This window comes from Drosophila ficusphila, unplaced genomic scaffold, assembly GCF_018152265.1.
Source record: "Drosophila ficusphila isolate 14025-0441.05 unplaced genomic scaffold, ASM1815226v1 contig_791, whole genome shotgun sequence".
Lineage (NCBI taxonomy): Eukaryota > Metazoa > Arthropoda > Insecta > Diptera > Drosophilidae > Drosophila > Drosophila ficusphila.
The window spans coordinates 26,107,813-26,133,385 of record NW_025064737.1 but is presented as its reverse complement, the minus strand read 5'-3'; the positions used below and the strand labels follow the sequence as shown (position 1 = coordinate 26,133,385).

Here is a 25,573-nt window from a genome sequence, read left to right as displayed (position 1 = left end):
TGTTGTTGTTTTCAAATAGATAGTTTTCAAAGGTATTTTACCAAAAGTTTTGTTTATTTAGTAGCTGAAAAAAAAACTAGAATTGAATGATGGTAGGACTTTAATTCTTGCTTTAGAGTATAAATAAATAAATAAGTTATCTAGGGCTAATTTGGCATTTCTAGATACTGTCCGCTGCTGCCACAGTGGTTTCCTCCTGCGCCTCCTTCATGGCTTCCAGTTTAGTTGGCACATTTTCTGATTTAGTTTCCGGTTCTATTTTAGTTTCCGGTTCTAATTTAGTTTCCGGTTTTAATTTAGTTTCCGGTTGAGCATTCAGATCCTGCTTCCGCCAGGCGTTGTTGAAGTTCTTGATGGGAGTGGGCACCTCGCCGGTGGGAGCCACATCCGAATTGATCACCGGTGGTTGTGGCAATGGGGGCTCCTCGCTAACCTTCTGGTAGATCACCCAGTTGTCGGGTCTGTCCGGCTTGGTCAGCACGGTGATGGGTGCGAAGGCCACGCTGGCCAGTTGCTTCAGCTTCTGGGCCTTCAGCCGCGCCTCCGAGTTCCCGTCCACGTAGTCGTCCGTCTCGTCCGCGAGTATGTCGTTGCCCAGCTGCTTGCCCAGGCTGTCCGGGAACACGGTCACCTTGCTGTTGGTCACACTCCGGCTGGAGGTGGACAGCATGGGCTTGGGCACCTCGGTCACGTAGCCAGTGCGCGTCTTTTTCTCCAGCATGGGCATCACGTAGTTGTCGTCCAGTGCGGTCACGTTGGCTAAAGTCGAGTTTCGGTTGGAGTCCCTCATCATTTGCGGTCTCATGTAGCCGTCCTTGTCGAATTTCTTGGTAGATTCCGTGGCGTCTGTGTCTTTTCGGGTCTCTGTCTTGTCCAGTTCGTTGGTGGGCATGTCCTCGTCGTACACGTAGTCTGCATCCTCTTCAGAGGGCTGACTTTCGTCGTTGGTCAAGTTAGAGAGTGTCCTGCTCACATAGTCGTAGTCCTGTAGGTAAAGTTTGTGTTCTGTCTGTGAAAGTTCGTTGCTGTTGTTTCCCGCTTCTTTGAGTTCTGGTGTTCGTCCGTAGAATGTCGATGCTGGTCTTGATCCTGAACTGGATCCGGAAAAGGGACTGGGATTTCTGTCACTGGTCAGTTCCCTGTCGTAGTAAAGTTCGCTTTGAGGAGGCGCAAAGTCTGGTCTGTAGGAGGATTGAGTTACGAGGCCATAAGATCCTCCTCCACCACTCACTATCCCCTGATTTGCAGAAGGTCTGGGATAGGAACTCACAACTGGACTCAACTCCGGATTGGGACGTGGTCGAATGTTGAAGCTGAAGGTGCTGTCCGCTCCATTGGCAGTGGCCACTCCGGAGATGCTGCCAAAGTGACCCGAGCTCAAGGCACTGCTGGAGGCATGGAGGAAACCAGATCCTGGGTTGGCTCCAATTTGGGAACTGGTTACCGCCACAGGATACGAGTGAACCGACTGAGGTCTTGGTGAATAGGATAAGGATCCCCCAGTCAGGATGTGCGAATTACTAATAGGACTGTGCACCAAATTGCTCTCGAACTGGGAAGGCTCCTTGTGGCTCTGCGATATCGGAGAAGGAGATGGAGTAGTGGGCATGGGTCGTCGGTTGCCCAGAGGATTGAAACTGTTCGTTGCGAAAGTCAGAAAGTTCTGGAAGATGTTAGGTGCCCTGGTGGTAGTGGTTCGTCTGTCATCGTTATCGTTTAGGTAGATTATAGTCGGAGGTTTCGTTCTCTGTCCTTGGCTAATCTCCGCCAGAGGTTGGTAACCATAGCTTGGCAGTGGAATTGGGGTAGTACTTCCGTAGTCTACGTAGTGTGGTGCATAGTTCGAATTGTAGTAGGGTTTTTGGGCAGTCGTGTATTCCCCGTAGTCAGCGGTCGAAGGTCTCGATCCCGGATTCTTGTTCGTCTGTCTGATGTTGATCTCAATTTCGTACTGGTCTGCGTTTGGTCCATTGACCACCACCTTTTGGGGTCTTTCGTAAAGAGGTCTGTTCTGGTACTGTCTCAGTTCCACTGCCCTCTTAGTCGGCTTACTGATCTTTGGAGCTTTTGTCTGTTGAGTGAAGTGGTCTAAGCTGACTGTGGAGCTGGTTTGAAAGTCCCTTGGCGTGCTAGTTCTATTGAGTTGAAAGTGTAAAAGTCGAGAGTCTGCAGGTTTAGTCAGAGTTTTCGATATTTTTGTGGCTTCCAACTTTCTAATGTCACGTCTATCGGTTTTAGGGGTGTCTGTTGGAGGTTTTGTGTCCAAGTTCTTTTTGTCATCTTCCAAAGTCTTTGCCTTTGCTTCAGTTTCAGTTTCTTTTAGTTCTGGGTTAGTTAGTTTCAAGGGGTCATTATTGGCTCTCACTTCTTCTACGTCCTCAAAGTCAACTTCCTCGTCCTCGAATTCGTTTTCGTCTTCCGTTAAAGTTCCTGTCCCAGTCTCCGTATCGGAAGCATTGCCACCCGAACTCCTCAGTTCTACGGGCACATTGTTGATGACCACCCTTCGCTTGGGACCCGATCCCTCTGGTCTTCGCACATTAACGCTCTTTATATTTATGGTGATCTTGGGAGACTTGTCCAGTTTGTTGTTAACTCCACTTACTGGCTTTCGAGTCTGTGAAGTCTGTCTGTTATTAGAGTTCTTGTTCGAGTTCGTCGCCGTCTTGCGTCTCAGGTCGAGTTTGTCGCTAACTTTTGTCGAGTTTCCGTTCGTTGGTCTAAGGAATCCACTCCCCGAATTGGTGATCAGTTCTACTTGTGGTTTGTTGGGTTTCACCCGGTTCGAGAAGCCCGCCTTGTCCTCCTTGATTATCTGTACGGACCCCAGTTCTGGCTGCCCAATGTTGAACACCTGATCCGGAACCTGCTGATTGTGGAAGGGATCTTGCTCCAACCAGGGACTCAGATCGATGGGCGACAGACTGCCCACTCCGCAGGTCTGCCTTTCGTTGTCCTCAAACTCGGCTGGGATGAAGATGTGGGGTTGCAATGTGCCACCACCCACCGTGCGGCAAAGTACCTGGGCTAAGGAAACCCTCCGCAGGGAGTGAAGTTGGGCGGGAGTGAAGGAGCTCTCGAAGCCGCCGTTCTCGTACCAAAAGCGATCTCCCCTTCTGGCATTGCTGAACTGCTGGGCGATGATGCAGGCGAAGGTCGGACCCACCAGTCCACCCACCACAGGGCGCTCCGCAATGCCGCCCACAAAGAGATCGATGTCGTGCACACTTCGATAGGCGTGGCCAATCCGCTTTGCAGACTCTGGACCAACTACATTGGCTGAGGAAGAAAAGGGTAATTATTAGTAAAATTTTAAATTAATTCTGAAATTATTTGTTAGCATAAAAGGCAAAAGCTTTGAGAGCAGAAATTAAATTTTATTCTTATTTAAATATATTCTTAGTTGTTATTAAAGATCCTTCTCCAAACTCACCGAAATCATCCCAGCTGAGAATGGGACTCAGGCCACAGGGCACTCGCCAAGCGGTGTAAGGAGCAATGCCGTGATCCCTGCCCCGCTGGATGTTAATGGCAGCCAGGTCCAAGCCGAAGGGAAAGCCAGGAGTCTGGAAGAGGTGGTTGGTCAACTCGGGGGTGATGAACTCATCCCTCTTGAGAGCTCTCTGGGAGGCCAAACCCCTCAGAAGACGATGCAAGGAACCCGCGGAGCCAATATCCCCTCTCTGGAACTCCTCATGCAAGCTGACATCTACAAAAAACAAAGATTATTATCTAAAGAGCTTAGATTCTTCTCTAGATCTTACTATTATTTATCACATTGTGATGGCGATCGCAGCGGGTGTAGGAATTCTGCACCAAAGAGTGGCCAAACCGAAAGGCGGCAGCTGCGAAGGCATTTGCTACCGTGGGATTCACCTTAGAACTATATCTCTCGTAATAACCCGATGGCATCAGTTCCAGGTCGAACAGCTTGGCCACCTCTCTGCCCAGGATGACAGGCAGGAACTCTCTGAAGGTGATGTGCTGGAACATGGCGCCCACAATCCTGCGGGTTTCCTGGTAAACCTTCTCGTCACTCCAATGCGGATTCAGTTCACTCAACTCCATGGCGATTCGATTGTGTTCGCCCACCCAAACGTGGTGCATGGCCAGCAGTCCCGGCTGCTCTCCACTTCGCCCATCTCCGGATCGAATGCACTTGGTGGCAATGGCTCCCCGTTGGCACACATCCTCTGCAGGATCACCGCGTCCGTAGACCAACAAGCCGTGCCGGAAAACCCTTGCATTGTCCGAAGATTTTGCGCTATTCGAGTAAATGGGTGAGGCATCTATGTACGAGGTCACCTGGTTTGTCTGCTCCCGCCAGGATAATACACAATCTCTTCGCTGGGCAGGAGCCGAGCGCAGGAACTCCAGACAGCGCACTTTGAGTGGAGCCAGCCAGGGATCATCCAGCGGCACCTTGATGGGGAAGCAGGCGGGGTGGAAGTCCTTGCCGCCACAGCAACTCGGAATGGAGCCATTAATGGAGCTGTAATGAAGTGTAAAATTAAATTATGTTTTCGGTTTTAAAAGTTTTTAAATTAGAGAGAAAAGAGGGGTAAGGGAAATATAGTTTCATTTTAAAATAGAAACACAAGAACACTTAGACATTATTTTAAGTCTATTAGGTAATGCTTTTTTGCGCGCAAAAACCAACTAATTTTTAAGATGCAAAAAAGGGTAAAACATATTTGGTATCTTAATGAAACTACACTAAATGCTGAGTAAATTATATAATAATTTTATTCTAATCAATACTTAACAAATCTAGAAGAAGTACTTACCGCGGCTGTGCTGTGGAGGTCATGTCGTGGTCGAGCATCTGACCCCACTGGGCGATCATGAGGGTGAGCGGGGCCTCCCCCTCCCGGGCTCCGTGGACCAGCAGGCTGACGAACCGCGACGAGGAAAGGGTTGAGCCATCCGTGGAACTCCGGACCGTGTCCACGCCATCGCCGTACTCCGGCGGGAGGAACCGGTTGAAGGGCATCTGGGCGGCACCCCAGCGGGGTCTTCTCTTGTTGTTGCACGTGCCGTCGTGGGTGCGGTACCGCTCCGAGGCGGGCATGCAGGGCGGCGGGTCCCGCGGCGGACAGAGTCCCTCCAGGGCGGTGCGCCGCAGCGAGATCCGCTGGGAGTGCGACTGGCGGGCCAGCTCATCGATGTGCTGGAAGCTGGCGGGTAAAGAGATCGAGATCGATGATGGCGGGCAGTGGGCGAGTGACGATGGACGATGGTGCCAGGACCTCCTGGGACCTCCGTCATCCTGCCACCGAGTGATGAGGACCACACGACATGGCTGCGCTCAAATATCGTGATCGAGTGCCGACTGCTCAGGCCGCCGGCTTCTATTTATAAAACGCTCAGCGGCTCGACATCGCGAAGTTGGTGGAAACGAGTTCGCCAGCGAGTGCTGGCCGGAGTGGTGGCTCCAAAATGGGATCCACCATCGAAATTAAACCCACTGAAGATCGAGGCGGGAAAACGCACAAGAAATCGGTGGGCAGCCGCTGGCTTTAATTTACCCGCTTTGCTTTCCATTTGCCGCGTTTATTAGCAACTCTTTTTTCGTCAATTTTCATTTCGTTTGGATCTCGAGGGGTATAATGACTTGGTCATGAAACATGCCGGGTTTTGATGGCTTTTATATGCGTTATATAGGGTCACTTTTTATGGTTTCCTATGGCTTATGATAGAAATAGCTTATGATGTGAGCAAAGAAAATGGAAATTGACTTGAAAGCCAGACGAATTTGATAAGAGCCTAAAAAAGTAAGTGCCTTAAAAACATATTTCTATTTAAATAGTTCTTCAGTTTTAATTAAACCAAGATTATTCACAGTTTTAAAGTTTTTTACCTATGCAAATATTTTGTTAAATAACTTCTTAACATTTTCTTATTAAATATAAATATAGGTATGTGTTTAAGAATTCTTGTTTTATTTTAATTTGCATCAACAAAGCAATTTGAATTCTTAAGCTTTTAATCGTTCTAGGAATTTAACCAGAGGAGAATTGCCTTTAAGCGAAAAAATGTACTAATACCAGCAATAAGAATACTTGTTCTTCGGAAACTTGAATTTTGTATGTCAGTGCTCATACTTGCAAATTAATGTATTTATCGCTTCAGCCGGAGATGACTTAAATAAACCATAAAAAAGTTGTGCAGCTTTTAATTGCTGTTATTAAATTAATAATTGCGCGATTCCCATCAATCGATCTAGGCTGAACACTATTAACTTTCTCTTATACTGATAACTTCAGATAACTCGACTTCCTGCCTGGCATATAATTTCCTGCGATCTTGCGATCAATCTTCTAGCAGTTTTCACTTTTCCACACACGAATATCCGAGAAAATGAGCTATGATTGAATGCCATTTTCGATGGTCGCCACGGGGATGAGCTAGTGTATAATCATTTCGGCACGTTTTTCCAGTTTTCCCACTCGTGTCAGCATTTCAGCAGGTGAAAGTGGAAATATGTATTTTCCCAGGCTGTGTGCGCTTCAGTTGTCATTGCTCTGCACAATTTTCGTATTAGGCATTGTTTCAAACGAAGAAAAGCCCATTAAGGGGTTACATGGGTTTCACGGTTTCAAAAAATCGATTTTTTTTTTTTTTGTCTTATTAAATTCTATAACATTTCTAGAATATTGTCCTAAATTTTCAAGTTGATCCGAGTAATAGTCTCGGAGATACAGCCTTGAGAAGGTGGACGCTTGAGACCATTTTCATTGTCTCTTAAAACTTTAAACGCGTTTTTCTCAAAACTATGTTTTCAAAGTCGGTTGTCAAAATTTCTCGCAAACTACTCAACCGATCTTAATGAAATTTTACACAAGTATTCGAGATATCATTTACAAGGTATTGAATTTGCATTTTTTTGTAAAAACGTCTGCCAAAAATCCAATTTTCATTTATTTTTTTTTTCCTTCGTCCAATACCTAGTTTATTGTCTATACTGAAACACTTTTTTTTTATTTTTACTTTGGATGATCCTGAAAGAAGTTCTGCTGACAACGCGGAGGCACCTTTTTCCGAGGGACTGCCGGAAATGGCGTCGTAATGGCCGACATTTTGATATTTTTTTTTGAAAATTTCACAAAATCTTTATTAAATATGTATCTTTTAAATAATAAAAAGTTTCATTGAAATATTTCATTTTTTATATGCAAAAAAAATGTTTGAAAAAAGGCCGTTTTTTACCCGAGGAAACCCATGTAACCCCTTAAAGGTGCAGGCGCCCTTTGCCTTGAGTTCACGCGGCGTATACGCAATCTCGTCGCAATGCGCAGCCGCAACGTTGCCTCGATTTTTGTTGTTTTTTTCTGCTGTTGGTTTTCAGCAGCGCCACGAGTTCATTGGCCCCCGAAGACAACAGAGAAAAAGCACAATACAATACTCAACTTTCGTATGTCTTGGGAGCTTGAGGCCGAATTGGCTGGTAGAAAACGAAAGTCGCCGCGCGTTTGTGTTTCAGTTTCAGTTGTTGTTGCTGTTGCTGTTTCGTTTTTTTTTCCCCGGCAGCGTATCAGTTGTACCGCCGCTGCCTCAGTCGGCGTCGCTGTCGACGACGCTGCGGCCGAAGCTTTGCCTTTCCCTGTTTTTTTTTTTTTTTGCCGTTCGACTTGATGTAATCAAATTGCGAATGCCGAATCTGAAGCTCCGCAGATGTGCGAAAGAGATCTTTCGTCGGTTATAAGCGAATCTCTGCTGTTTTTCTAACGCTGTCGCTTTCTTTGGCTTCTAATTTGGCTAAATGCTGCTTTTGGCACCATTAACGAGCCCCAAAGCCAACGATCATCATCAGCCAACTGAAAACAGCCAACAGAAAACCAACGACGACTGACGACGTTTGTTGATATTTAATTAAACCAAACATGTTGGCCATTTCGTAATTTGATTGTGGACATCGAGTGGACCAAAAAGCATTTTCCATTAATGGCCATCATCATCAGCATCTTTTGTCTGGCAATTGTCTGTTATTTTTCTTTTTACCCCTTTTTTTTTGGGGGGGACGATGTCGCCGTGTCGGCCCATTGATTGCAATTACATAAATGCGATTTCGGGCAGCTTTGCATTCGACGCGGTCAGAGCTCATTGCACCTGAGTCGAATTCGCCTGGGTAAATTGCCTTTTCGACTTGTCCCCGGGTGAAAGTTCTCAGTTCAACGTGTGTGTGAGTGGAAAATCGCATGGATTTTCACATGGATTTTGTTAAAAGTGAAAACTCTGCCAGCGGGAAAAACTGGAAAGACTGCAAACAATCTGCGATGAAAATGGAGATGGAAATGTAGTCGGAGTCGCAGTCGGAGTCGAAGTTGGTGGCGTCTGCCATTTCCGTTGCCCGGCCAAAGAGGTCATTTAACCCGGGCCGCTTTTATTTACCTTCGCCCATTCGAAACCACTTTTATACCACACATTAATGCCACTAAGTTGTCGCCACACAGAAGAAAAATGTTGGTATTGCATCAAAAGGCGTGGGTTAAATATAATATATATGGGGTAAGGGAAATTTCTAGAGATCTTAAGTCAAAGAAATTAAATACCAATTACAAATCCATTCAAGATTTAAATACTATTTGTTTGGACCACTAATTAGGAAATAATAATAATTTCTGTTATTTAGTAATTATATTATTTAGTAATTCTTGAATGTTCGATTTTACTTTTTTAAAGATTCGTATCTAATTAATTGTTTATCAAAATCATAATATTATTTTTACCGTGCAGTCAACTTGATTCGATTTGGTATTGGTTTTGGATTTGGGATTGGATTCGGAGTCGGCGTTGGTGTCTTGGTCTTGTCTGCCAATTATGCGGCATTTCAATGTCAAAGTGAAAGTTGACTCTTAGTCATGAGCAATCGCAGTTGGACTCCCATCGCTCAGCTTTATTTTTTTTTCGCTACGATTGGATTTTTGCGAAAGGGGTGGGCCTCCGAGGGGGAGCCAACTTCCACTTGAGCCAACTTCCAGGCCATTCGGATCCCGGCTCCAACTCATTAGCTCTGCTGCCGCCGAAGTTGCTGCCATGGATGCCGTAGAACTCGTTAATCAAGCGAGAAAGTTGCCGGCGGTAATTGTCGATTCCGAAGGGGGGAAAAGGGGGGAGGAGAAGGGGGGGCACTCAGGGGGAGGCGTCCTCTACTCAATAATATTGCTTACTTTTTTGCCTTTGTCTTTTCCGTTATTATTTCTTTTTTTTTGCATAGTTGTTGCTGGTTTTGCATTAGATTGCCGGAGGGCAGAAACTCGAGAGTGACTATGCCCACTTATCGTGGGTATTCGGAAAAGGGGGCGAGGGGTGCTATTTCTGTTAACCGAATTGTCGAAATATTTTTCCATGAATCTCGGAAGTCCCCACACTTCTCATTAATCAATATTCATCGTAAATATATGTATGTACTTTGAGACGAAAGTGTCTTTCCAAGAAGTAGAAATCAATTTCTTACAGCAAGCAAAATATATCAGTTTTTTTCACCGAAATGTACTAGCTTACATATGAAATTTAAGGATATATTTTATAAATATTATTTTGAGGGTATAAAATGATCCGTAAGAATACAACTTATTGACCCACCCATGATCCACCCACTTTGATTTTTAATCATGCGCCTCGCTTTTGCCAATAACTTTTTTCATATGTCATAGCCACATGTTTGCGGCTGATGAACTTATGACCCGCCGCAATGCGCACAAGTCACACACACACACATCCACATGAACCCTGGATATATATTCCACATATAGCCCACCCATCTGAGCTACACAGTAACTTACTTTTTGCGAAAGGCCTTGGCTGCTGCGATGGTGGCATAGGCGGCCATTTCCCGGCGCTCCGAGTCCGTCGTTGGGGCATTGAAGCGGGCCAGCATCGCGGCCGGATGGTTGTCCTGCAGGGTTTGGCCTTTCGAGAAGTATTTCGAGGATTTCAGGGATTTCGAGGCTTTGGCTCAAGGCTAGAAGAAGTACCCACCATTGCGCAGCATCTCGGGCTGAATGCGTCCGTACAACTCGGCCATGGCATCGAGTCCCTGCCGCACACTTTGTTGCAAGGCCACGTCCATCAGTGTGGGTCGCCTCGAGCGTCCGTTCCGTGTGCCCTGGAATGGCAGAGGCTCCTCCTCCTCCAGTTCGTGGAGCGGGATCAGTGGGCGGGGCAGCTCCTTGGTGGGCGCCTTGCAGCTGGCATTCTGCAAGTGCAACAGCAGGAGCAGCAACGCCGCCAAAAGTGATGGCTGCAACATTCCAGCGGCGACTTCTGCAATGGTTTATTCCCTGTCAAGTTCGGTGCAAGAAAAGGTGGCCCAAGGAATTGCCAAGGAATCTAGGAGATGTCAGTGGTTTTTAAAAGTGCCAAATCCAAACATTTCGAGAGGTTTAAAGGCATTGCTTACTCAAGAAACATTTTTAATATTTTTTAATATTTTTGAGAGAACAGATTTGTAATGTATTTAATATCCTCATTAATCTTCTCATCTTTAGATATCTTTTTAGATATCTTTTTAATTTTTTTATGAAATAAATGCGAAAAACTCCTAATAAATCTGTGATCAATTTATCTACACAGTTATAACTTGCTACATTATTTAAATGGCTAACGATTGCTGAGTCTGCATAAACCATAAAATCGCTTAATCTGCCCCAGAGGTGTAAAAGTTGTATAAAATCAAAATGGACTTGATAAGGGGCGAATTAAACATAATTATCAATGGAGTTACGTCGCCGCGGTCGCCAATATCGATGAATAACTGCTGATGTTGCTTCTTTCGTGATTCAAGCGGTGCGATTACATCAGCAACATCAACATCAACATCCATTTAAGCGGTGGCAGCTCAAACATATAACACCGCCAACGGTAGCAGCAAAAAATACTCGTAAACAGCGAAAAGCTTGCTATTATTTAATTTAGCCTTTTTTAAGCTGCCCACAGCTAATTACAATAATACAAAAAATTAACTTCAACTGCAACTCATTATCGCCTAACCATATTATTCTCTTTTCCTGGGCTTTTTGTTGTTTTTTACTTGGTACTTTTTCTGCACTTTTATTTTATTTTGTTTTGGCCGTGTGGTTTTAGCTCTTGTTGTTATTTGAATACGCTTTACGATCAAAAGTTGATTGACTTTATCAATTAATGGAGCTGTATAATTTTGTCATTCACAATAAAATTGATATAACAAATTTTTAACCTCGCCAGTCAGTAGTTGCTGATTAGAATTAATCAGAAACAACGAAAAGCTCAAGATCTTTGAAACATTTTAAGGCCAGTGTATCAAAAGTTAATCACTTTATTAGTTCATGTTTTCTTCCCTCTTTCTTTTCATAGCTTTTTCATGCTTTTTTAATTTGTTTTGCCTTACTTATTTGGATGCAATGTGGAATAGTTTGAATGCTTGAATGACCGCATAACTGGCGCTAAGATTGGCAGTGGTCTATGCAATAAATACTTTATGCCGGGTAACTACTACCAACAATTCCCTAACTGCCTTTGCATAATAGTCTTAATGGAATGAGCAGATGGGCACCAGATGGAGGAGTTTGATATTTTGCCATGAACATGGCACTTCCACTAACACATGATCTAATGCATTTTCCGAAGCTTAATTTAATTGCCAAAATTATGCACTTAGGCTCAAGACTAGTGGTTTACATAAGGCCTCTTCTCTCTTCCTCGTTCAAGGGTCCGCACCTCAAAAAACACCTACTTATAAAAGCCGCCAGGAAGTAGAGAGATTTTACAGACCACAGGCAGAGCGTTTAAGCCGCCTTAGTTGGCCGGTAGGTACTGCCTGAAATTCGCAGACACGCTCACTTAGTCAACTGTGGCACTCCGGCCATTAATAATAATCAATTTGTTGGATGATCTTTTGCGCAAAAACGGAAATTGATTTACCCCGAGTGCGATGGGCAATTTGTAGTACGTAATTGCCGTGATTAACACCTGACTTAATTAGCCGGCGACTTTTACGAGCAGTTCGAGCTCTTCGTTTCTCGATTTTTTAGTTCGCGGGTGTGTGGCAGCTCCTATTTCCCTGGAGGAGGCTGTAGACTCCTGGCGATCTTTTCCACTTTTTCGGAGCAACACACACCGAAAAGAAACTTTTTCGCGTTTGTATCTGGGATCGTCGTAAACCGAACTAAATCGATTCTCACCTCACGGCTGCCATTAGAAGCCAAAAGAAACACAGACGCCGAGCCGCAAAGCCCGAGCCATCGAGACATGCCACAGCTTCACCAAAAACTCGGAAAAAAAGAGTAAGAAACCGACTCGGAGATACAAAAAAAAATGATGAAAAAGCACCCAAGTCTTCCAGGCAAGCGACCAGTTCTCCACTGGCTTTCATTCACTGCCCGCGTAGTAGCAGTTTGTTTTTTTTTTTATTTTTTATTTATTTTTGTTGTCCAACACCCCGCCCCAGCATCATCAAGCCGTGAGCTTCTACTCTTAAATATTTATTATTTATTTTCAACTTGCTGGCGCTTATCGCCTCCGTCGGCGTTCGCCTCTTTCCGTATTCAAATCGAAGCGAAAGAGATTAAATGCCTTGCGGCTGCATAAAGTTCCCATTAAAGCAGACACACAAGAAATGTCTCACTATGCGCCCGCCGCCGATCGCCATTCATCCGCTCCACAACTGGCCACCGATTCGATTCAGGCATCCAGCAACCAGCTTCAGCTTCAGCTTCAGATTCAGATTCAGATTCAGCTCCAGCTTCAGCCACATCCACGTCAATCCATCGAGGCAGCCGGTTCATCAAAAGATGCCCAGCTGGATGCTTGCTCAGCGGACCGCTTCCCCTTCCGCCGAACCGCTCCGCTGGCTCCGCTTATCGCCCGCCGCCATCGAACTGCTTTCAATTAGAAGAGAAAGTTCTTGCCACAAGCGCATGCAAGAAAAAGTGAAAAAAACGCGCAGCCGCACACTCCACAAAAATCAAGAAAAAAAAAAAAAATAAATAAAAATAATCAACAAAGAAATGTTGTTACCGGCCGGGCGAGAGATGCTTTTACTCTTTGCTCTTTTTATTTTTTACGTGGAATCAGGGGGCCAGGCCGTAAAAATTGCACCTCATAAATTAAGAAGTTGATGTATCACCCGCCAAGTGACAACAACAACAACAGCAGTAACAGTAATAGTAACAGTAATGATAGCCCCCCGGGTCCTCGGATGGAAATCGGGCAAAACTAAACCAAGCTGGACTGAACGGAACTGATCCGGGCGAAAAGCAGAATATGCATAGAAAACAAATGACATCAGCAATGCAAAGTGTCTTAAAATAGAATTCGAAATGGAAATAGAGCCGTTGGCGAAGAGTTTTGACATCGATAGGAGAGTGTCTTGAGGAATACAGTAGATTGCAGATACAGATTGCAGAACACTTACATTAGTACAGTTCCTGAAAATTCAAAATTTTTTTGGAAAATGAAAAATAATTGATGAGGAAAAGACTCTGGCTTAAAAGAAACCATAGTTCTAGGCGTATGGCAAAGCGAAAATTAAGCACTAAAAACTGCACTGGTTCCAAAAAAGAAGCCACTGATACCTTAAATACAAAACCTTAAAAATAAATCTAGAAACAATTTATTTCTTTAACTAAAATGCAGGAATTTCAGAGCGCTTACTCACTAGTGTGACATTCCCCTCAGACGCTGGCCTAATGCCCGGATTCTCGTCGTTTCTTGAGTGCTTTTAGCTGCACTTACATGTAACGTTATCAGATCGGAATCCGAATCGGTGATGAAATCGGTCGAGAAGTCGGGTGAGCGGTAGAGTTGGATCATCGGCAACTGCGTCGCAACAGCTGCAATTTCAATTGCCAAGAGACAAAGTCAAAGGTAAGCGGCTAAAGAGCAATCAAATGCATGAATTCTAGTCGGCCAGAAGAGCACCGTAAATGGGTTCAATTAGCATTCCCCCGGCTGGCTTATCTTTCAGTTTCAGTAGCCAGCGGTGCATTGGTGGGCGTTGCATTACGTATACGCCTCGTAAATTAAGTATACGTAAGCAAATGTATTTGCTTGACAAGAGCCACGCACTTGGTCAATTGGATTCAATTGAACTGTGAGCGCCCTCCAAAACGGCGGATAAGAATGAAAACGTGAAAGGAAGTGGATTTCATGTAGTCGAAGTCCAAATGCTCTTCTAGGTATAAAAATACATCATATTCCTTAACTTCCAGCCAAAAGAACTGCAGTATCTCAGTTCTTCCTCAACGAAGTTTTCAAAATATAATAAAATATATTTTCAATCCGGAACTCCTAAGAGATTGCAAATTTCCATATAAGTGCTAAAAGTTCTTCAGTTACACTTTGTAGCTTACATTTAATACCCTCCGCTGAAAGCGACACAGAATAAAAACCCTAAAACAATTCTGGCTTTGATCTAATAAGCAACGTTCCACGGGGGCGTGGCGAGGAGGCGGCGTGGGCGTCAAGTGGAAACGAAATAAAAAGTTTGGGACCCCGATGACGACAGCACACTTTTATATGTACTTACGTAGTGGAGACTCTTTCCAAGTTATAGAAACCGAGACTGGGTCACTGTTACGAGCGTAAGAACCAGCGAGTGTTCTCCGCTCACGCACACAGGCACACTCTCCCAGTCACTCATAATTAGAAGAGAGGGCGATAAAGAGTGCGAGACGGCGGCAGAATACGAAAAGAATCGCTGGAACACTACAATACACGCGGTTGCCTTTTGGATTTGCCTTCTGGGCCGGAGACTTCGCTTTCGTTTCGCATATTTTACGTTTCCCCTTACTTTATTGTAATTTATAATTTATTTGAATGTTGATTTCTGCTTCTTTTTCTTACTTTCACACGCAGGCGACCGGCGAAAGAAAAAGGTTTGCCCCCGCCCACGCGAAAAAGTGTACAGTCCATTGTCGGAGTAATTGAAATTGCCAATCTGCAGAGTCCCCGATGTTTTCGTTTTCAGTTTATTAAAAGTTCGATTTTATTCGCCTTTGTTGGGATTAGCTCTATAAATAGATGTACAAGTAGACATACATTTTAATATTATTCCATAGGTTTAATAAATATATTGTAGATGCTCCGCCGCTCTCTAAACTAAATTCGCTCTCGAAACATTCGCCATTTACAGCACTTCAATTGAGCTTCAATTTGCGATTAAATTCGTTTCGCTTCCATTTTAGTACAAATCACTTGAGCAAACACCATCCCATTTGGAGGAATCATTTTTGAGTTTTTGTTTTCCGTTTCGGTTTCGGTTTAGGTTTCCTCTCCCCGTGCGGCACATACAATATGATTATTAATAATAACAGTAGTATAGGTATTAAAGATTACGCATATGTGTAGTTATATTTATATGGTGTGTATGGTGTGTGGGGGTGTGTGTGTGTGGGCTACGTGCCTTGCGTTTTGAGCTACAGCAGCACCTGGAAGTCTCCAGATTCGCAGCCCAAAACTCGCAGAGCCCGTAAACAACAAAACAAAAATTAAACAACATTGTAAAATGAGTGAGTGTATGCGTGTGCACTTACAAAATAAAACAAACTTATGCCTACGTGTGTGTGTTTCTGTATAGCTAAAGTATTGCACTATGTAGTATAAATATATGTAATAAACAATTTACACTGAATATTGAGTTCTGCTGGAGTTTACAGAAGGTAGAGAGAGAGTTAGGGATAGTGTGGCAAACAAAAAGTTGAATAAATATGTGATGTACTTGGTTTTACTGCTCTTTTTGGATAGTTGATAGTTTAGTTGAGAAGGAATGTCGTTACACAGATTGCCCTGTCCCCTGCCAACACTTTGAAGCCTCTAACGTGATCCAGAGATCACCCGTTTGAGTCATCAGTACGCCCAAACGATTCGAACTACTTGGATTAACCAGGGAGTCATAGGACCTCGGGAATTTCTTATGATGAAACCAAATCACCTGGACCTTCCGTGAATTCTTCATGATTAATCCAAATCCAAAGCAGGACCTCGGCCATTCTTCATGATCATTCAGTTTTTCAGAGTTCCGCGAATTCGTTACGTTCAATCCAAATCTCCGTGATATCCTTCTTCCGATCAGCCAGAGATCCCCCGCCGACAACCCACAGCACAGCACTCGACCGCTCCGGCGGCCGTTCGTCCCGCCCCGCCCCCGAGGACCGCCCAGCCCTCGCTCAGTTGCGCCGCTCGCCCGCCCGTGCCGCCTGTCGCTGCTGCTGCTGCTGCTCCTTGTCGCGCAGCTCCTTGATGGCGCCCACCGTGCCGAACATCACCTTGGCCGTCAGCTGGGTGCGCGGAGAACCGCCGGACTTTCCGCTGGTGGACGCCTCGCGGTCCAACGAGGCATTCGCATTGGCGTAGGCGTTCGTATAGGAGACGTAGTTGTTGTTGAGGTCGCGACCGCAGCTGCACTGATGCGACATGTTGCACGTGATGTCTGGTTGTTGCTGGTACTGTTGTTATTGCCGTTGCTGGTGATGGGCAGACCGATCTTTATTTTCGGCGGTATTCGGCGTGTGGAGCAGTTGATCCGCTTGCGGTTGTTTGCCAATTGATCGCGCCTCGCAGTCGCTCACACTTTCACAGACTCACTAGAACTAATTTCGAAAAGCTGTGGTGTTGTTTTTGTGGCCAGGCCCCAGACGGCAGAGGCTTCGACAGCGAAGTCGACGCTGACGTCGACAGCGATGAGCGCCAAGAGAGCTGGGGAGCCAAGAGAGCGCTGCGATCAGCAGCTGTTCAGAGAGAGCTTGCTGCCAACGTCGCTGTCGACTGCATGCTGTGCTGCAGTGAAATGATAAATTTCTCTACACAGAAAAAAAACAGGTTTAAGTCGAATAAATCTATTCGTAATTCCAAACCAAAAGTTTAAAAGCTTGTTCTTTTTTTCTAATGCCAATTAAATGGATATTTATTTGGAAGAAAGTTGTACTTTGAAAAAAATTGTGTATATTATACCACATATTAATGTAACACCAATAATATAGCTTTCGGTGTACCCTCTGCAGCTGATCGTGGCTCTCTTCGTGGTCGCTGCTTCAAACGACGTCGCAGTCGCTGATTTTGGGAGAGCTTTCTTGATTGCAGCGAAGAGTGTTGTTGTGTTGTTTCTAATGCCCCCCACTCACACCCCTCTAAAATTGACGACGCTGCGCTTGTGTAATCTTTACGTCGTCTTTGTATGTATTTCTTTATTTTTTCTTATTTCTCTTTCAGTGGAACTTTGTTTTTGTTGTAGTTTTACTCATAACAATTTGCGAATTCCACAGGCACGCTCGCAACAACAACAGCAAGTTAAAAACACAAATGCAACAACAAAAGCAGCGGCAACAGCAGCAAGTGAAAATCACTAAGCAATGCAGCAACTCACCTGTTTATTGTTGCTGCTGGCATTCATTAAGTTTCATTCACCTTTCGCAGCAGACTTTATATTGTAGTTTGTTTGTTTGTTTGGGCTTTTTTGGACTCGCTTTTACATAATTTAATAAGAGTGGTCAAATGCTTTAAAGGGGGAAGGAATTGCCTTTCTAACAGCCTGAACCTGACCTCAAAATTACCACAAGAATTTCCAGCCGGAGAGAGCAAAGAAACAACAAAAGAGACAAACAAACGCATTCGCTTTCGATCGATCGTCACTTTCCTCAGCCAGAAGAAGAAGCAGAATACTTGTACTACCAGTTTTCTCCAAGAACCCAAAAGTTACGGTGACCCATATAACATATAACACCGCAGTCGCCGCTGACGTCAGCAGAGCGAGAGAGTGCGAACAGGAGAGAGTACAGAACAAACGACCAACAGAGAGCGGGAGAAAGAGAAAGAGCACACTCGTACTCGGATCGAAAAGAAAGCGAAAAAAGAAATTTCAATGCAGCGAAGCGTAGAATGGAGAACGTATGTTTGTGCTTGGGGTGCCAGCAAACAAACAAACAAACACAAGCACAGACACATACAAGCACAGGTGATCGTTTGCTCACCTACTTAAATATGTCGGAAAGTGTGTCATCGCGAGAGAGAGGAAGAGAGAGAGTAGAATATTCAGCAGAAGAGCGAGCAACATTCTTTGCCTTAACTTTACGACTCTTCCCGGCAAGCTTACACATGTATTGCAGTTATTTACAAATGTTTATGTGAATGTATGTAGCAGACAAGTGCCGACAATTGTGGCTAAAATAATAGTGCTAACCAGAAGAATCTAAAAATAGCTAATAAACAGCTCTTGCTTTGTGTCGTTATTGTTCATAGATTCTTCTTCGGCATATAAACTGTTCTGTTCAAAGCGTCTGGATATATGAATATTGTTTAAGAGGTTGAAAAAGACTGTGTTAACTCCACCGCACTTGTATCTAATTATACATAACATCTATAAACAGTTTTAGCCATTTGCATGCCACCCACCCACTTGGCTGTACAGATTGGATTCCCGACAACGCATCTGGCCAAAAAGACGGTCGCGAGTCTTGGCCATAAATCGTTTCAGCTCTCGACTCCGCTGGGCGCCTTCTGGCTGACTTCTAATTATAAATGCATATTTTTGCTGCCAGTTAGTGGCTTCTACTTGCCGCTGCCATTGTTGTTGGCCAAGTTGCTGATATCTGACGCCACATAAGTTCATCTGGATCTCAAGTGCACATTGCACTGCGTTTTTCTCATGCGCAGAATCAATTAAAAGAGATGAAAAACCCCAAAACGAAAACTTGTTGTGGGAAAATCTCCGAAAACCTGCATAAGAATCGTGATTTTCCATTTTTTTTATTGTTTTTTTTCTTCGTTGGTCTAACAACTACGAAAATGTTTTCTTTGGTTATTTTTATGTTTTCGCTTATGCATTTTTTCGGTGGGAAGTTAGTATCGCTGTGTGTGGAGTAGGTGTGGGCTAAACTGGTTGGGTGCCTCGGATTTTGTATTTATTTCTTTTTTTATTTCGGCCCGTCCAACTGCAGGTTTAATTTTGTGTCTTTGTTTTGGCTTATTTTGCCTACCGCCGGTCCGCGGTGATGATTTATAGCTGAACTTGTCTTTCCGAAAAGCGTACAGAAATCGAATCGAATCGAGTCGCATGGCGCATATCCTCCTTCTGGCCATATGCACATGTGCCACAAGGCCCGAACCAGATGCCAGATGCCAAATACCCAAATGAGCTGCTCGGCCCGAGATTAGACCGCTGGGAAATTTATTAACCTGTTCCGGTGCGATGACGCGGCAGTGTCAGGCCATCGAGATTGGGGCGGCCACGCTTTAGCCGTGTTTTGGTGTTACGAGCCATGTCATTAGGCCCTGTTATCTCGGCCTGATTTATGATCGATCGCCAGTGGTGAGTATGAAAAGCACGCGCTGGCCCACGTTCATATATCTGATATCCATATTGCTATTTAATTCCACTTGCAAAATGCAATTGCATTTATTGACCAAAGTACTGCGAATTGCGATTATGCCTATGGCTTTTCAGGAGCTTAATGCCCGTCTGGTGATGACTGACGTCATGGTCACAATTAGCCGCCATTTTACCGAGAAAAACATAAAAACGTATAAATTTCTAGGACAAATTGTAATTGCGCCACAAATCTCAATGCAATATCGGTGGGTCCCCTCGTTTTCTCGCTGTGACCCTAACATTGCGTATACGACCCGTGTGGCCGAACCATTTTCAGACATTTCCAGGGGGGCGGCAGAACCAATCAATGTGCTTATTTCTCAATATTTTCCAATTAGCCAGCGATTTTTGCTTTTATTGGTAATTAAACTATTTACAACTAAGCACCGTCTCAGCGGGATTTTCTTGTGTAATGGTTATTTCCCGGCTCCTTTTTCCCCTCCATCTGGGTAATTGCCCGGAATGCAGTGAAACGTATTGGAATAACGTAAGCTGATTGACTGGAAATATGGGCGAAATTCCGAGAATAGGAAAGAAAGTGTAGAGTTCGGGAAATCCCAGTAGTTTATTAAAAAACTTTTAACTATTTAACTGTATTTTTATATATTTTTTAAATCTTTTAAAAATATTTGTTATACTAGCCCTTATTCTTATGGTAATCCTTTTATATTCCCGGCAAAATCCACAAACTGCGTCGAATTGGTATTACCCTGACATTTGTGTAACTCTCAAAGAAATCCAAGCCAGGAGCATTACAAATGTGGCAGCGGGACAAATGGTAAATGATATGCGTTCTGGCCCGAAGGCGGCATTGTGAGAAAGACGCTGGCATCCGCATAAAATTCCTTGGCATTTCGCTTTTGAAATGTTACAGCTGAGAAGGGGAGTTATTGGGATAGTGCCGGGGTTGCATGTCATTTGAGTTGTCAGTTGTGTTCCGAGGATTGCCCACAAAGTCGGGCCGAAGGCGCTAGAAGGCAAAGTGTCCTGCATTTGAGTAATGCGCGCCCAGTCAACTGGCAATTCTCCATTGAAATGAGAAATAGTTGGACTTACATGCTGGCTGGGGCGATATTCCGTGGGTGTCTGCTGAACCTCCTAATGAACCGCAACATCGCATTCATCATACGCACCGTTGCTTAGCATACAATCTAGCATATATGCAGCGCACTCTCCCCCAGTTGCAGTTTCCACACCGTTTAAGAAGCTCTGATTTTTCTCGGCTTCTGTTACACTTTCCTCGAGATACAGTTTCTTGGGTTTTCCGGAAAAGCCGCCTGTCCTCGGCCACTTGTTACATCCTTGGCGCGAAGGACCCCCGGCTGTGGACCCAAAACCACCCCTCGTTCGTGTTGAGAACCCGTGGAAAACTCACCACACATTGTCGTCACTTCAGCGACCGTCGTGTGGGCGGTTCGTTGATAAGGGCGCGCAAAACGCTCATATAAGAGGCCGAGCGCCAGCGGATGCGGATTCAAAACTTAACCGACATCTGATCTGTCAACGTGCAACAGGACCAGCCAGCTAACAGCTCCGCGGAACCTCTTGGCACTCAAGTTGCGCCGCGTATCCCATAAGTTGTAGTGCGATCCCGCAAAAGTTGCATCGCGATTTTTGTGCATTCCGGTCTGTGAGTTTCCCCAGCGGCATCCGCATTTCGCTGTAAGTTGTGAAAGAAATTTACCTTTTCCGATAATGAATAGTTCTGAACCAAGTGCAGTTTGAAAAATATTTGCAAAAATTATTATATTACTTATTTCAATACTCTTAAAAAAAACCTTTTTACTTTTACAAAAATTAAAAATTGCTATCGCGTTAGATACAATTTTGATTAGGCATTTAACACAAGTTAAAATACGTTCAATTCTTAGGTTGTATTGAACCTTTTTTCGGAACAAATATATTGTAATTGTTATAAACTTAAAATATGAATCAAGAAGTGCTATATTCTTTCAAGAACTCTTTGTAGAGGCACGTTTGGAATCAAGCCTCTTGTCTCTTTTTTAATAGTACATATCTATATTTAGGCTATAGGCTCATTTTAAGACCATATATTTAGTAAAGACATTTTAACAAACTCTGCCTCTTTTGGAGTTCAAAATAATTACCTAGAATCCGTGAAAACATTCCGCAATAGGCTCACAATTCAATGAGCACATTTGCCCCAAAAAGTATGCAAGAAAAACGAAATGCAATTTATGTACTTTTTGATCTAAGGAAAGCACTCCAATTCAATTCATTTTCAATCGCTTAGCGCGAAGACAATCCCAAATTTGATTATATAAAACGCCTTGGGCGACGATTGACATATGGCATCAGAGTCTATATCAACAACACCCAGCCAAATCGTTTCGCAGTTTCCCAGAAACCAGGCTAGAAGACAAAAGACAAGCCTCAATCAAATTGTAATTAAATAAATAACAGCGCGCCCGAGAGCAGAAAAAATGGGATCACACATGGAAAACCCAAAAGCCAAGGACGAGAATATTAAATAAACAAATCGGAGGACAATTGTTGATTGATGTTGGGGCAAGTCGTAGGACGGGCTCCTCCTCCTCCTCCTCCGGATGGGGATGATTCGCCGCTCCGGGTCAGCTTATGTTTACTTTCAGAATTGATACACATGTCGAATTAAAGAAAAACAAGGAAGTGGGCGAAGCCAGAGCGAACAAGGGTCAGCCGCATCTAAAAAACAAAACAAAGGACCGTCGAAAGGTCTGGGGAGCGATGAGGTGCTGGCTTTTTATTGCCCAACCGCCATAAATTGGCGCAAAGAAGTTAGCCACTTCATTACCTGAACGTAACTTAATTAGGAGAGCTTAGAGAGCGCGAAGGTGAACCGAGGGGGGTTCGCCCGCTGGCAGGGCTTTCAATTTAAAAAAGCGTTTCAATTGCACGCAGCTAATTTTTCGCTCATTTCGAGGTTTGGCTTTAGCTCCACCTGAGGGATCTGTCGGTGGTAATTCGCAGCATCAGCTGAAATTGCTTTGGAGCTGCTTCTCGCTGGAGCTGAAAATTTGCTTATATCCTTTGGCTCTGACTTTAGCTGCTATATTTTGTTTTTTTCCCTTTGCCTTCGCGGCGAAGCCAGGAAAGTTTTCCAACTTAATTAGGCCCTTCTTGGCCGCTCCTTTGAATTTCCGTTGCATTTTGCTCGGCGGTCAAAACTAATCGCCGCTGCGGATATGAGAAAAGCTCAGCGGAGCCGAAGAGTTATGGCCGAAAGTGGCGTAAATTCATAAACAGATAATGCCTGAATCCCATTTGCGGCCAAGGGCGTTGCGGACGACAAACGAGATTTTATTGCAGGAATGGAAATAATAGCGAAAGGTGTTGACACTTTTCACAAAACTTGTTTTGCCCCCGTCAGATTTACGATTAGTTCGCCGTTCTCCGTTCGCAGTTCGCCGGCTTTGTTGTCGTCGCGTTGCGGTTGATAAAGTCTAACGAATGTGACGATTTTCCGCCTATTATCTCGGGGCCATAGCCTTTTGCACTGCGGCGGCAGTCGTTCACTTTATTGTCCTGCGTGGAAAATGCACAGCTGCCTTCCCTTCCATGTTGTAAATCAAACACGGAGCTTGCGTTCTCCTCGGCACTTTCGCGGTCTATGGTTTGTCGGGGAACCTGTTGCATGATTTGTGGCACTGTTGCACATGCACCCAGTGAATTTATGACCGGCCTCGGTGCGTATGCGCAACTCTTGCGAGCTTCGATTAATTGATTTGGCTCGTGTTTGCACATAATTATGTGCCCCAGCAAACCATCGACAAACTAAGCTGCTAAGTCGCAGGCCTTTAAGTCCTCTTTCTGGGAAAATTAACGCAAAAGTTAATTTGCGTAAGTAAACAAGAAGTGTCCTTAAGGAGGCAGACTTCTTCGGTTGGCTTCTACGTGTCCTGGCAACGGAGTTTTCCCGCGGAAATGCAACCAAGCAGATGAAGGACATATCTGCCGGTTGTTCTCCTCCGGCGTGCACTTTAAATTGATGGCACTGACATCCCGACAAAAGCGTTGATGGCTGCTACCCATTGACACTGCCATTCCGCTAATGGAATCCTTTAAGGGCACGCTAAGTTGAGACATTTCACGTCTGGTCGGGCTTTAATTTTCGGTTAATTGTCCTGGCTAATTGTGGCATCTGCCAAGCGGTTTAAGCCACTCGTTGCGCGGATCAAATTCAGCTTTTACGACCCGACCTGCAAGGCCAGCAGAAAAGCCAGAAAAGCCGTCGCGTCTGCTGCAATTCGCGCTGGCCAAAGACCTTCCGCATGGTTGAGTGGCACTGCCGGCGGCTTTGGCGATGCCATCAAACTTTTAGGCCGCATTCCTCAGCGCTCTGCAGGCCATTTTTTCACTCGTTCGTTATTTCTGGTCCTGTTGACTGTTTGTTTGCCATTGCCGCTCTGCCTTTCAGCTGCCGGGCTGCGGCTGTCAAAGCGTCGACATTTGTTGCCGTTGACATATTTTGTGTGCTGCGTGGAATTCCTCGTCGATTGTTTGCTTCTGTATTTTGCATTAATATGCGTAAAACGGAGGTGCATGTATGTGCCTTAAAATAAGGGTGTATTCGATTTTGAGAATAGATATAAATTAATAGTGATTTTAAATAGTTTAAAAAACTTCGTCTTTTTTTAAAAAGTTAATGATGAAAACTGATTAAATCGTTTGTAGATTCCTTTTATATCCAGAATATAAAATAGGGGGTTCTTATTAAATAAAGCATAGCTCCCTATTTCACAATTCTACAAATTCCTATTTACATGATTACCTAATAAATTTTTATAAACGTTAAGAAAAGTTATTCAACTTTTGCTATCTTTCATGTGAGCCACCCTAACTCATGCGTATCCATGTTTACCGAAGGCGACAAGTGTCGCCACAAAGTATGCAACGCTTTGACACACAGAGGCTTTTGGGACGAGCGCTTAAAATTCTATTCGCCGCCTGTTCACTTTGTCTTTGCCCACTTTCTTTTGCAGCCAGACGTGTCCCTTATCCCGTGCCACGCCCCCAGCATCACAATGAACTCCCTACACGCCCACCTCCTCCTGCTGGCCATTTGCTGCGTTGGCTACATCGCCAGTTCTCCGGTTATTGGCCAGGATCAGCGCAGCTCTCTCGCCGGCGACAGCGATGCAGATGTCCTGCTGTCTGCCGACGAGATGGGAGACAACGGAGGCGACAACATCGACAAGCGGGTGGAGCGGTACGCCTTCGGTCTGGGTCGCCGGGCCTACATGTACACGAACGGAGCACCGGGGATGAAGCGCCTGCCGGTGTACAACTTTGGCCTGGGCAAGAGGTCTCGTCCCTACTCCTTCGGACTGGGCAAGCGCAGCGACTACGACTACGATCAGGACAACGAGATCGACTACAGAGTGCCGCCAGCGAACTACTTGCAGGCCGAGCGTAATGGTAAGTCAATCACCTCGTTATAAATATAGATATCCTTTATCCAATTGATTTCCGGACTTATAGTGCGACCTGGGCGACAGAACAAGCGAACGACGCGTCCGCAGCCCTTCAACTTTGGCCTGGGAAGGCGTTAAGTTAACCGGGCTTAAGTCCTTTCGAATGGCACACTAGAACAAATCCAGCCGTGCGCCATTCGTCGAGGAGCCCACTCCACCTATAAATTATCAATGAAGTACTTGCAAAAAGCTCTCAGACTCTTCTACAAACTTAAATCACCACCAGGAGCCAATCTAAATGTCTTTTTAAACGGAGCACACCCCTCGTCCCGAAAAATATTTATTAAAAATCGCTAAAGCCAAATGTATTTATTTTTAGTTTTTATTATCAACCGCAGCCTTCAAAAGATGTTAAAAAATCTAAAAAAAAAAAGAAAACCGGAAGGAGAATGAAACTGGCGTGTGCAATTATCAAGGAAGAAGTACATAAAATGTTATACGAATCTATTATATATGCATATTCAATCCAATTTACAGTACTCCATATATGTACATTTTAAAGGGGCATAAATTAATATACACGCGGATTTAAACATATATACTTGGGGAACTCTCTCTCAAAACAAAAGAGCGGCATTCGAAGAAGCACGAATATTGGGTAAACTACTGCATACTAATATCGATGTAACTAAGTGTTTGAGCAAAGTGATTACTAATTTAAAATTATATAAATTACGAATATGTAATTGTTTTGTGAATACATGCATACCTACCCAAATAAACATAGGCGCAGCAAAACTGCGCGAGCAAATCCAGT

The 25,573-nt window shown here is 44.4% G+C and overlaps 3 protein-coding genes across 3 annotated transcripts; 1 reads left to right on the top strand and 2 right to left on the bottom strand.

Moving 5' to 3' along the window:
- Positions 1-82: 82 nt before the first annotated feature.
- Positions 83-12,152, bottom strand: LOC108099526. The gene is made up of 7 exons (XM_017203094.2): positions 11,902-12,152; positions 9,982-10,266; positions 9,786-9,912; positions 4,788-5,177; positions 3,765-4,492; positions 3,434-3,709; positions 83-3,279 (listed from the first exon to the last, which is right to left on the bottom strand). The coding sequence occupies exons 2-7, from the start codon at positions 10,250-10,252 to the stop codon at positions 161-163; spliced, it is 4,911 nt and encodes a 1,636-aa protein (XP_017058583.1). The 5' UTR covers positions 10,253-10,266; positions 11,902-12,152; the 3' UTR covers positions 83-160.
- A 2,782-nt stretch (positions 12,153-14,934) lies between these two features.
- LOC108099635 lies at positions 14,935-16,565 on the bottom strand. Its single transcript, XM_017203265.2, has one exon. It carries the CDS (start codon positions 16,392-16,394, stop codon positions 16,146-16,148), a length of 249 nt encoding a protein of 82 aa, XP_017058754.1. The 5' UTR covers positions 16,395-16,565; the 3' UTR covers positions 14,935-16,145.
- Positions 16,566-20,816: 4,251 nt separating this feature from the next.
- Positions 20,817-25,571, top strand: LOC108099462 (allatostatin-A). The gene is made up of 3 exons (XM_017203011.2): positions 20,817-21,004; positions 24,325-24,760; positions 24,824-25,571. The coding sequence occupies exons 2-3, from the start codon at positions 24,367-24,369 to the stop codon at positions 24,892-24,894; spliced, it is 465 nt and encodes a 154-aa protein (XP_017058500.1). The 5' UTR covers positions 20,817-21,004; positions 24,325-24,366; the 3' UTR covers positions 24,895-25,571.
- Positions 25,572-25,573: the final 2 nt, after the last annotated feature.